Here is a 12,228-nt window from a genome sequence, read left to right as displayed (position 1 = left end):
TTTCTTGGCAAAGATACTGGAGTGGTCTGACATTTTTTTCTCCAGCTCATTTTACAGAGGAGGAACTGAGGCAAACTGGGTTAAGTGATTTGCCCCGGGTCACACAGGTAGGAAGTGTCTGAGGTCACATTTGAACTCCAGACAATGAGGCTTCCATGTGTAACCTAGTGGCCCATGGTGATTATAGTAGCACCTACCTTGTAGGTTGTTGTGAGGATCAAATGAGATGATATTTGTAAAAAAGTATCTGGCATATAGTAAGCACTATGTAAACGTTAGGTATTACATGCACACAAAGTGCTTTGCAAACCTTCAAGGGCTGTATAAATGTCAATCATTTTTTGCTATCATCCGTCAGGCATTTAGTGAGTTCCTGCCAGCATTTTGTGGTCAAAAGATCGTTTCTTGAACAGGGTGACAAGAGACTTGAATTGTAGTCTCAATACCACACCTAATTTCTCGAGTGACCTTGTACAAGTTGCTTTCCTCTCTAGGTCTCAGATTCCCCATGTAGAAGGATAGTTAGTCTTTAATATGACTTTAAGATTAGGAATTACTTTCTATACATGATCTCATTTGATCCCCTTAGAATTAGTTGGTTGGACAGAATGATCTCTCAGGTCTCCTGGCAATCCCGACGTTCAATGTAATTTGATCTATTATATCCCAGTTACTTCTAAGAGTATAATGGAAAGCCTCCTGGGGAAACCTAACTCTCCATATATATGCTATATACCATCTGGAGATACCCACCCCACAGATCACTGAAGTTCCTCTGCCTCCAGGGGGCCTCTCCCTTGCCCCTAAACTTCCTGATTTCAGGTCCTGGGAGTCTGGAGCTGTTTGCCCAATCCAAGTCTGGTCCCTTCTCTCCCTCAGAGTTTCCGGGTCTTTTCCCCAATATACCTGCTCTCACCTGCGATGAAGACAATAATGATGCCGGTTTCTCTCTTCCGTGGATGAGTTGAGTTAAATTTCCCCCGCCTTTCTGATGTCACATCCTGTTTCAGCCTCCATCCCTTCCAGCTGCTACCTCCCGGGTGTGTATGTGTATGTGTATGTGTATGTGTGTGTGTGGGGCGAGCGCGCGCGTGTGCGCGCGCGCTTTGTGTGTGCCCTCCCTGCGCCACCCCGCCCCCTCCCCCCTTTTCCAAGCAAACTTTTGGCATAGCAGACAGAGCCCATCATTTCGTGCTCCAGTGCATCCTTCTTCGCAAATGCTTCGCGATCGGGGGAGCCATTAGGAGAGGGACCGACGGGGAAAAAAAAAACAGTCAGCCCTAGCCCAGGAGAAAGGCGAGGGGAGAAACTGGGGATATAATAAATATGCAAAGTGGAGGCTTTGCAAAGCATATTCCTAGCTCTGCCTTCTCCGGGTGCTGAAAGGCACAGCACAGGGACCGAGGGAGGAAGAGAGGGAAAATTATAGAAAAGCCAGCATCGCCGAGAAGAGCGACTTCACGCAGCCGCCAAAGGACCGGGGATCCGCATGCCCGGAGGTTGGAGCTGGGAGCGAGAGATGCGACCGGCAAGCAAGCTTCTGAGTCTCTTCTTCCTCATCCTGATGGGCACTGAACTCACTCAAGTAGGTCTCTCCAACGCCATTTTCCTGCTAGAGCCGCCCGGCCCTTCGGGAAGCGGGAGAAAGTCGGGGAGCAGGTGCCTGCTGGCCACTGATCCCCTGCGCCCCTGTCCCTGTCCCCGTCCCCTCCCCCTTTCCTGGATCCCAAGCCCGCTTTAGAGGTCAGCCAGCGTACCGCTTCCTCTGCGAGCCCGGAGCAAGGAGCGAACAGCGGGCGGGGGCTGGGACCCAGGCTTTTGAAGACTGAGGGCAGGTTGCCCGGGGGCTGATGCCCTGCCCAGGTGGGCTAACCGTCTTCTCCATTATCCGATGAGGAGAGCTGGGAGGGGGTGTTTAAGGCACCCCTCCCCAATTAAAAGTTCTCATGCCAGGCATAAGGAAGGCAAAGCTAGGAAGAGGGCAGGGCTTTCACCAACCCTAGCCTTGGCATTTCCGGAGACACTGAGAACTAACCCTCATCTCCAACACAAACACACACACACCTCGGCCACCATCCCCATCTGCCAACACACTCATATCCTCTATTACCCTCATTTGGCTTTGTATTCAATTCCCCTTTTAGTGTATGAATGACTGTAGGGACAAAGGAAAATTGTCTCTGCTTATCAAAACACAAGACTAGAAAGGGCTGCGGGTAATGAAGAGGTCTGTCATTGGTACAATGTTCAGGGCTTTGTGTGGATGGACACATATGCAATATTAATTATGTGTATATGCTGTGTAATTATCAGTGTGTGTCATTCCAAGCCAACCATTATAATCACTTGGAAGGTGTCTAAATGTGTATATATCTAGTAAATCTACTGTGTGCATTACCTATCTGTTTTTATGTCTCCGGTAGGTGCATGTAATAGATAAGAAAGGGAGCAGTGTGTGTGTGTGTGTGTGTGTGTGTGTGTGTGGTGTGGTGTGTGAATATACACCTGGCACGTGTGCATAAATAAAACAACCAAGGAACCTTTCATAGTTGTACTGATTTAGGGTGACATTTAAACGTCCTTTAATGTCTCCATCTGTGCCATGCTGGGAGTCGATGATTTTATGGCTTGGGCTGCCAACTAGCTCTGTTTATTTATGAGTTTTGGGTCCAAGACAAAATAATTTTTAAGGGGTTAGTATGAAAAGTGCAGACAGATGGGGTCAGCTTCATTCCACACCTCTCTCTCTGTCTCTTTCTCTCTCTCCCTCTCTCTCTCCTTTTTCACTCCCTCCCTCTAAAACACACATGCACCCAGGCTGCAAGCAGGGTCAGATTTACAAAGAACTGCTCTGGAAGGAAATGAGAATGGGCTTTAATTAAGCATTTTAGTTCCCTGCAGTCACTAAGCAGAGTTGTGCTGCTTTCTCATTTAGTTTTAGCTTGTCCTGTTCCCAGGTAATGATTGGCTGTGACTTACCCTGAGAAATTAGTTGAGGGGAAACTAGCAGGACAGAATGTGCTGGACTCACTTGGGGACATCCCCTCTCATAATGACTTTCTTATCACCATCATTCTCTTTCCTCAAGGACATTTTTATAGCTTCTTTTCAAAGAGGTTCTCTTTCCTAGGAGAAACTTTCGACTCAACCTTAATTAAAGGCAGTGCCTCTGTGGTGGCAAATGGGCTCTCTCAACTTCTTGAGCTCTCGCTAAATTCATTTGAAACCTCTCCAACTCTGCCCCACCACCAAATCCATCCTCTTTCCCTTCTCCTGCCGCTAAAGTGATTTGTATTGGAATCCGAATCTGAAATTGTCAGCTAGATGGGTTCCCAAGAGTTCAGCACCATGGTCAGTTCCCTACTTGGTCAGACCCAAAGAGTGGATTAGTTTCCCTCTGCCCTGCAATTTCAAGTCTGGCACCCAGGGCAGGGTTGCCATATACAATTGAATACTTTACCTTCCTCTTTCTTCCTAGATTTCAACAAGAAATGTCTCTTGAATCCCAAAATCCTACCCCACAGAAATCAAAATTTGAATTTCAGATCCTGCTTTAGAGAGTGGTATTTAGAAGAAGGATTAGACTTATTATGATTGGCCCAAGGGGCAAAAATGGGGGGGGGGAATGGGTGAAAGTTACAGGAAAATAGGTTTTGGATGAATTTAAGTTAAAAAAAACCCTCATAACAATTACATGTATTTTTAAATGGAATGGTACTCATGTTACAGAAGGGTAACTCTACCAGCCCCACAATCTCCTAATCACTCTATGCAGAAAGAAGTACTGATGGATCAGTTTGCTCTCTACCCCTAAGTTCTTCAATTATCCCAGAAGCTTACTTCCCAGAGATAGCTAGCCCCAGATAGCTACCTCCAAGTTGGTTCAAGCAGGCCATATACTCTTGACTGCCACCCCTGAATCTCTCACCTATGAAACAGGTTGGTTCTAACTCATTTAGAAGAACTACTTTGAAGTATACTGCTGGAGGAAGCCTTCCTTTCTTTTCTTACTCCCAGTATGAGCTTCCCCTAGGGAGTCCAAACTGTGCATTGCCTCAAATAAGAAAGGAAGGAAGGAAAGAAAGAAGGAAAGAAAAACACTTCCTAGGATTAGAGAATTGAAGACAAAACATTACTGATGAGTGAAGGCTTATCCTTTTGTTTTCCATTCTGTTGTGCTCATTTATTCTTTCCTTTCTCTCTTCTAGGCAAATCTAAAATTGAGAGGCAGATTAGCACTATGTAGTAGATGGAGAGCTGGCCTTGTGGTCAGGAAGACCTGCATTAAAAGGTCTGTTAAAGATTCCTCTGACACACACTGGTGGTGTGGCCTTGGGCAGGTCACTTGTTTTCTCAAGATATGCCTCTCCTAGGCATATCTCAAAGACTATAAGAAACAGAAGAGTTGCTGGTCTGTATCAATAGAGGGAGTTTCCATGCCAGAAATTCCTACACTGATGAAATCTCAAGTTCAGACCAAAACTAAAAATGTGCTTGATAGATAGTGGCCTACCTGCAAATAACTTTGTGTCACATTTAAGATTTTAACAAGGTAGGAGATTTGATTATCATAAACTCCCCAAACTGAAAAGTACCTAGAGACCATACAGTCCAATCTGCACCTGAACAGAAATGACTGATACAATATCTCTTCAAAGTAACCTTCCAGCCTTTGTTTGAAGACCCTGCAATGATGAAGAACTCACTTCTTCCCAAGTCAGCCTGTTCCATTTTAAAATACATCTAATTGTTAGGGAGCTTTTTCTTACATTGAACCAAAGTCTGCCTTCCTGTAACTTTTACCCATTTGAATGAATGAATGAATAAAGCAAAGCACCGTGCTAAGCACTGAAGATGCAAATAGAAAACCAATACAGTCCCTGCCTTCAGTGAGCTCACATTCTGATGGGGGAGGCAACACATATGGAGGGTTGTAGCAGACAGTCAGATGGAAAAGTCCTGTGGTCCTTACGGTGCAGCAGCAAAGCAGATGTTCATTAATATCTCTTCTTTAATGTAATTTCCACTCATAAAATTGTATCAGTTTCTGCTGTTGACTCATTTGACAATGCCAAGGACTTTTGTGACAAGAACTTTCTTTTCTTCTTCTTCAGTAGCTGTGGTTGCAGCACCTGTAGAAGCAGTTTCCAGACTGTATCCCCATAGGGATTGCTTCCTATTATGATGGCCAAAGGTACAGAGCTGAAAGCATTGCTGTTCCTAAGGGTCTTGGGCTCAGGATCCTAGGCTATCCCCATCAACATCTGAGGGGAGATGGTGGTCAAGATATGGTGGCACTTTGATTTGCCTGGTCCATTTGGCCTCCTGTCTTTGTCTCAGGATGCCTTGCTGCTTCAGCCAAGCTGGCTTACCTTCCCTGTGGGTGGCAGTTGTTTGGCAGTCTGGCGAGATCACTGGCTTCTTCCCCACATGAGTGGCTCCCCCATTTCTTCTAGTTCTGCCACCTGGGGCCAAGTGATACAAATTTAATCTCTTTTCCAAATGGTAGTACTTCAGATATTCGAAGGTGTCATTACTCCCACACCTCTCTGAACCCTCTGCACACAGGCACAAGTCTTCTCTTCTTTAGAGTATAAAACTGCCTGGCCAATATAAAGACAATCCTTTGTTAATATACTAATTGTGTCTTTACTTGATAAAGGCTGCTTGAAGTATTCAGGCAGTCTCACTGGCCCTATTATTACATTTGCACTACCTATCTATTCTCTGGACAGTGGAAATTACTCTGAACAAATCCACTAGTTACTAAATGTTACAGAGTACCTACTATGTGCAAGGCCCTGTATATTCAAATAGTGGCAAAAATATTGACTTTGGAATAAAAAAATCTGGTTTCAAATACTGCTCTTCTATTCACTAGTTGTATAACCTTGACAAGTTGCCCTACATCTCATTTTCCTCACCTGTCATATGATGATCTCTAAGGTCCCTTCCAGCCCTATATATATTCCATTTTAGTGGGGAAAAAACCTAGACTCAGGATAAGGAAATCAAGGTTCAAATACTACCTCAAAAACCTATTCCTGAGAAACCATGAGAAAGTCACTTCCTTTATCAGAGTCTCACCTTCCTCAACTATAAAATGGGGATAGCAATTCCATTACCTGCCTCATAGAATTATTGTAAGGAGAGTGTTATAAAAATGTGAGCCATTATTGCCCTTTCCCCTTCCCTGTGAAGTAGAACCAGGCAACAGTCTCCAGGAAAACAGGGCGTAGTGCCTTATGCATCGTTGTGCCTCTTATAGGACCCAACACAGGACCATGGTGAATGTTCATCTGTCCCCTTCCCAGTTTATCTTTTGCACAAATAATCTCCTGAACAAAGTAAAAATATGCAAGCAAAAAGTATAATTATGATGACTAAGCTTGTCCTACATTAAGAGACAGGAAAATGCATTTCCCTTCCTTCCTTGCAGAGTTGAGGGACTATCACATACTGTCAAACTTGGTTGATTGATGGATTAGTTTTGTTGACATTCTTTTTTGGCCCTTTTGAAAACTTTTTTGTTATAAAAAATGACTCACAGGAAAGGGGGGAGGGGAAGGATAGATTTGGAAATGAAGATCATGTTACAACAACAACAAAAAAAATCCCCCAATTTTTAATGGATATAATGCATTCTCCTTAACCTTGTACATAACAGCCTTCACAATCTGGCTCTCACCTACATTTTTGGCCTTATGTTACCCTCTTTGCCTCCAACCAAACTGATCAATTTGCTGTTTTTCTAGCTCAACATGCTATCTCATGCTTGTGCCCATTCACACATGCTATCTTTCCAGGCCTGAGATGTATTCTGTTCTTAACTTTCCCTTGAAGAATGTATGTTCTTTTTCTTTGAGGTTCGGCTCAGATGCCACTTCCTCCATGAAGCCTTCCATGATTCTCTTAGATAAAAATGTTCTCTCCTTCCTCAGATTTTTCTAGAGTGCTTGATTTAGGTGTCTCCTTTCCCCCCATCATACTCTACCTGTTAAGGGTAGGTAGTATACCTCATTCTCCCACCCCACCAAGCAGAACATAAACCCCTTGAATATAGGAACTTCCATTTTTTATCTTTATATCCCAATTGCCTGGCATAGTTCCTTGTACCTAATAGGGTCTGATCAGGGAGTATTTGTTAAAGTGAATTTAGCTGAATCAAGTCAAATTAAACTGAATCAGCTAAGCTGGGGAATTTTCCATGAACCATGCAGATCACAGTCTAGAAGTGCTGCTGTGTGTAGTGGGTGCCCCATAGATATGATAGCTGAAGGAGGAAGCCCATGATAAAATGAAACACAAGTGAATATTTAGTACCAGACAATATATAGGTCAGATTGAAGTGGAAGGCTCTCCCAAGTTTAGCCTTTAATAGGCATTATGGTGTATTTTGACTTAAGTAAGCTGTTAATCCTAAGGGTTTAAGGAAGTACTAGTGGCTGGACAGTACTAAGCAGCTGTAGACAGCCCTCATTGCAAAGCTACCATGACAGTGGGGGTATTAAATTGTAAATCTGCAGCATGAGGCAGCTGCTTCATCTCATAAAGCAATTTGTGTCTCATTCCACTAACTTCAGCCTTCACCAATAAAAAGAAAGGTAATTTTCTGCCTTGGGTTGTATTTATTGCTAAAGTTATCAGGCCTTGTAATCAGTATTAACATCACTGTGTAAAGTAATACAAAACTAATTACTAGCTAAACTGAATTAGATCCATGGCAAATGTAAGCTGCCTTGACAGTCAGAGAAGCCAATTTTCAGTCCTGAATGATGTTCACAACTTTGAAACCACTAACCATGAGGTCATAACAACTGGTGGATTTATTCCTCAACATGAATGTGATTCGGCTTGTCGTGGAGGAGATGGGAGCCTAGAAAGAGGGAAGAGAAGCTGGAAAATTAAAATGTTCCTTTTCCTATTTGTTATTTTGCCTTTGAGGAATACAGCATGTGCTTGAAATGCTGTGAAATGAGCAGAAGAGGTCAGAGACAGCAAAGAGGGAAGCAAACAGCTTTAGCACACTTAGAGAGCAGCCAAAATGAGGCAGCTGATACATACTGAGTAAATCTGACCTTTTTAGAAATACCTTTGAGAGCTGTTTTCCCTGGGATATCTTATGGAATATCCAAATCCTTTCCTTGTGGTTGACCTTGAAACTTGGTAACAACCCAATAGCCTATTGTGGTAGGAAGAAAATTGAGATGGGAATCAGGACCATTGGCTTTTTTCCTAACTCTACCACTTACTAGCTGGGTGACTATGAGACCTCAGTTTCCTAAATGGCAAAATGATGTCACTTCAGAACTCGAAGTGACTTTAAAAATTTAGTCCAACCCTTTGTCTCAACTTTAAAATTCCATGACCCTAAATCTGAAGTTTATATCTATAGACCCTTCACTGGATTGGCGATTTCTTAGGAGACTGGGATTTTAGACAAAGCGTAGTTCCCATGACCCCGGGGTAAGAAGCAATAGTTTCTGTAATCAAATAGAGCTTTTGTCTCTGTGCCTGCAAACTTTCTAAAATACCCATAATTCCAATTATCTCATTTACTGCACTTGGCATAGCATTCAAAACATAACAGTGAAGATAATGAGTCCACTGCAAAGAAAATTATTTGGCAATGGAATCATTCTAATTGCTATCCTTAGTGCTTTGTAGATGAAAGACATATTTATTTAGTCTTGAGGAGCCATTTGAGGGATTCAGGAGAACTGAGTTCTGTTCCCTTACAGTACTAGTCTTATGACTTTAGGCAAGCTAATTTCCTCCCTGAGCCTTAACTGAACCTCATCTGCAAGATAGACAACAATCCTTGCTTTAGGTATGCTTACAGGCTTGTTTTGAGACTGATGAAAATATGAAAACATATACCTATATCTCTTTTAGATAGATAGACAGACAGACAGACAGACAGACAGACAGACAGACAGACAGATAGATAGATAGATAGATAGATAGATAGATAGATAGATAGATAGATAGATAGATAGATACACTGGGCTGTGTAAATTATAAAGCACTATTCAAATGTAAGGGCTTGTCAAGATCTAGTCTAGGTGAGAATTTCTTACAGAATCTATTGTTTGCTTGTTCTATGAGTACATGGAAATGTCATGATGCAAAAGCTCATGATGGGCACTTCTTAATGACAGTGAGATTCTATGGTATCAATAGTGTCTTAGAGATAGAACTCTGACAATGTGCTTATCTAACAAAAAAAATTTTACTTGTAGTGTGTTAAAGTGGGCATTTCAGCTACATATTGATAGTGGTCTTTTTGATCTTTATACAAAACTAGCAAGCAGGCTGAGAGATTAGAGAGACCTAGGGAGAGAAGAGGGAAAACAGGAGATTCCTTGTTTCCAGGTTAAGTGGGCTCTCTGGTTAAACGTTCAAGGGAAAACTTGACCTTAGAGAACATCCTTCAGGGACCTGTCCTGCTGTAACTGGTGTTAGGTGTTAGGGAAAGAAATTAGGTTTATAGCTTTTTTTTTTTTACTTTTGTTAGAGAATAATCATAGAAGATTCATGTTGGAAGAGACCTTGGAGTAGAAAAGAGATTTTCAGAGCTAGAATGTTAGAGCTAGAAAGAATTTTTAGAACATAGAATATCAGAACCAAAGGGGATCTTTAAAAAGACTGTCAGACTTGGAACATGGAATGTCAGATATGGAAAAGACTTTAAAATGTGGAATGTCAGAATTGGAGGGGCCCTTGGAGATCTAGTCCAACTCTTTCACTTTATAGAAATTATGGGGAAACTATGGCATGACTGGGTCATAGAGAATCAGAGGAAAGAAACAGGACACCTAGAAATCTCTTTTGGAAGCAATTCTGGTGCCTATGTGATATTCCAGCATGTTTAGAGAACCTAGCATGACTCAGAGGACTCTCCTGGGCAAATGGTTTAGGTTAAATGATTCTGTTTCCAGGAATTTAGTATTCCTGGAACTGGCCTCTGAGTATTTGACTGCACCTGCCCTCTGATATATAGAATCTGGGTTTTCACTGTCTTGAGAGTTGTGGCCATATCTGGCTAAGTATTTGGGGTGGAGGGGAATGATGAAGTTACAGTCTGATGAAGCACCAATCAACAAAGAAACATTGATTAAATACTTATTAAAGCATTCTTATTGTTATAGGTGATGGGAGAGATCAGAAGTTTAAACAGGACTCAATCCCCCTACCCCTCACCAACTACAGTTAAGTTTCATAAAGAAATGAAGCACAAATACATAGTTAGAACACAAAACCAATTCATAGTAAGTGCACAGACCTGCAATGATTAGACTCTTTAGGTGCTTTGAGGAGTCTTTCTTGCCCCCAGGCCAGTTAGTTCCTCTCCCTCCTGAAATCATCATATATTAGTTTGTCTTGTTTCCATTTTGTGTCCTGCGGTAGAATTGAAACTCATGAAAGGAAAAAGCTGCTTTTGGTTTTTCATTGTACCTCCATTGTAGCACAATGCCTTGCCAATGGTAGATGCTTAAAAAATGTTTGTTGACTTGAGTCCTCAATAGGATAGATTATAGAAGGCTTCACAGAGAAGGTGACATTTGAATTGGTCTCCAAACAGGGGTGTGTTGGAGCCAGTTCTAAATAGGTTTTGGAGAAGAGCAGATTGTTAAAGTTTCAATGGGAGCATCGACACCTTAGAAATTGTCAGTTGCTACAAATCAGGGCTGATTTATTGTTTTATTGATTTCTAAACTTAGTAAAATGCTAATAATGCAGATTAAACTTAAAGTGTATATGAATATATCTTGTAGGAGAGAGCCCAGTTATTAAACATTTGCCAGCACACCCCTGTACTGTTCTATAAACAAGGCTTGAGCTCAACAGGAGTGCAGTAGAAGGCTCTGAGAATGAAATCTTCACCAGACTGGAGGCCTGGTGAATACAGGTTGATAATATTGTGCATTTAAGTAGCTTTAAGGTTTGCAAAGTGCTTTAAATCCATTATCTCATTTGAACCTCAAAACACCCCTGCCTCTAAAGTAGAAGCATCAGACACATGGCCCAAAACTAAAAAGTTGTGGTATCTGAACCAAATTAAAATGTAAATGGGAAACATTAAACAAAATAAATAAAAATACAATAGAACCTAGGTAGTGTTAATATGTGGTTTTCTAAGTCGCTATCCTACCCACCAGGATCCTTATGTATAGCTTAGTGACCCCTGTTTTTGAGTTTGACACCTCTGCTCTAAAGGATGGGTAGGACTGAAGGGTGGCGCTGGTGTTCCATACCTAGGGAACTGTGTGAGTCAAGGTAGGAAGGCACGATGCTGCAGTTCTTTTTAAGGCAGCAGAGGACCTGGTGAGAGAAGACTGCTACGGAAGCTTGTTTTCAAAACAGCGACTACCAGAACCTTAAAGCCATGAAGTCCTTTAAAACATCTTTTAAAATGTGTATAACTGTTCTCTTTGTACTCACTCAGGGATCCTCAAAGGTCCAAGGAACACTTGTATTTTTGTATTACCGTATGTTTATAATATTGCACAGTTTGTACTTTGGTTCTGATATGAATTAATCAATTATTTAATTAAAATCACACACATCACTCCCTTAGTGTTGATTTAGACATGCTTCTTTCCATTAATTCTAACATTTGCCCACACCCTTGTCCTTCCTCTCTCATTAGCAAGTGACAAAGGGTGGTATGGGCAGAGCCCCACTAAAAATCAGTATGATCTAGTTCCTAAAAAGAGAAAAGAAAATGAAAACATCCTATTAATGCAGCTGAAGATAACATTAGTGTCCAAATGATGTCTAATGTGGTCTCCCTGAATTCTGTGCTCTTCAGACCCCATCTGGAATATTATGCTCTATAGTCATAGGTGTCACAATTTAGGAAGGGCATTGACAAATTGGCACCTGTCCAGAGTGGGAGACCCAGGATAATGACTAGTACTCAAAATCATGCCATAGAACAATGATTTGAAGGAATTGAGGATGTGTAGCTTAGAAAAGAAAGCACTAAGCAGAGGTATGACATAACTGTTCTATTCAAATATCTGAAGGACTGTCATGGGGATGAGGGAAGATATTTAGTCTATGTGGCTTCAGAGAAAAGTTACAAAGAGACAGATTTCAGGTTAACATAAGAAAGATCTTTTTAATAATCAAAGCTGTCTAACAATGGAATGCTTTAGGTGGACTAGGAGTTAGAAAACCTGGCATTTTCAGTCTTTGTTATGTAACTTAATGGTCACATCA

General features: G+C 41.7%; 1 protein-coding gene across 1 annotated transcript in view; it reads left to right on the top strand.

Moving 5' to 3' along the window:
• The first annotated feature begins 1,113 nt into the window (after nucleotides 1–1,113).
• Nucleotides 1,114–12,228, top strand: part of OLFM1 (olfactomedin 1) — a 59,686-nt gene continuing 48,571 nt past the window's right edge. The window contains exon 1 of the mRNA XM_020981916.2: nucleotides 1,114–1,585. Coding sequence (XP_020837575.1) covers nucleotides 1,490–1,585 — 96 coding nt within the window. The 5' untranslated portion in view covers nucleotides 1,114–1,489. The remainder of the gene's footprint in view (nucleotides 1,586–12,228) is intronic.

The sequence above is a fragment of the Phascolarctos cinereus genome, unplaced genomic scaffold, assembly GCF_003287225.1.
Source record: "Phascolarctos cinereus isolate Bilbo 61053 unplaced genomic scaffold, phaCin_HiC Scaffold_2;HRSCAF=192, whole genome shotgun sequence".
NCBI lineage: Eukaryota > Metazoa > Chordata > Mammalia > Diprotodontia > Phascolarctidae > Phascolarctos > Phascolarctos cinereus.
Note: the sequence above shows the minus strand (reverse complement) of the source record. Positions and strands in the feature narration are given on the sequence as shown.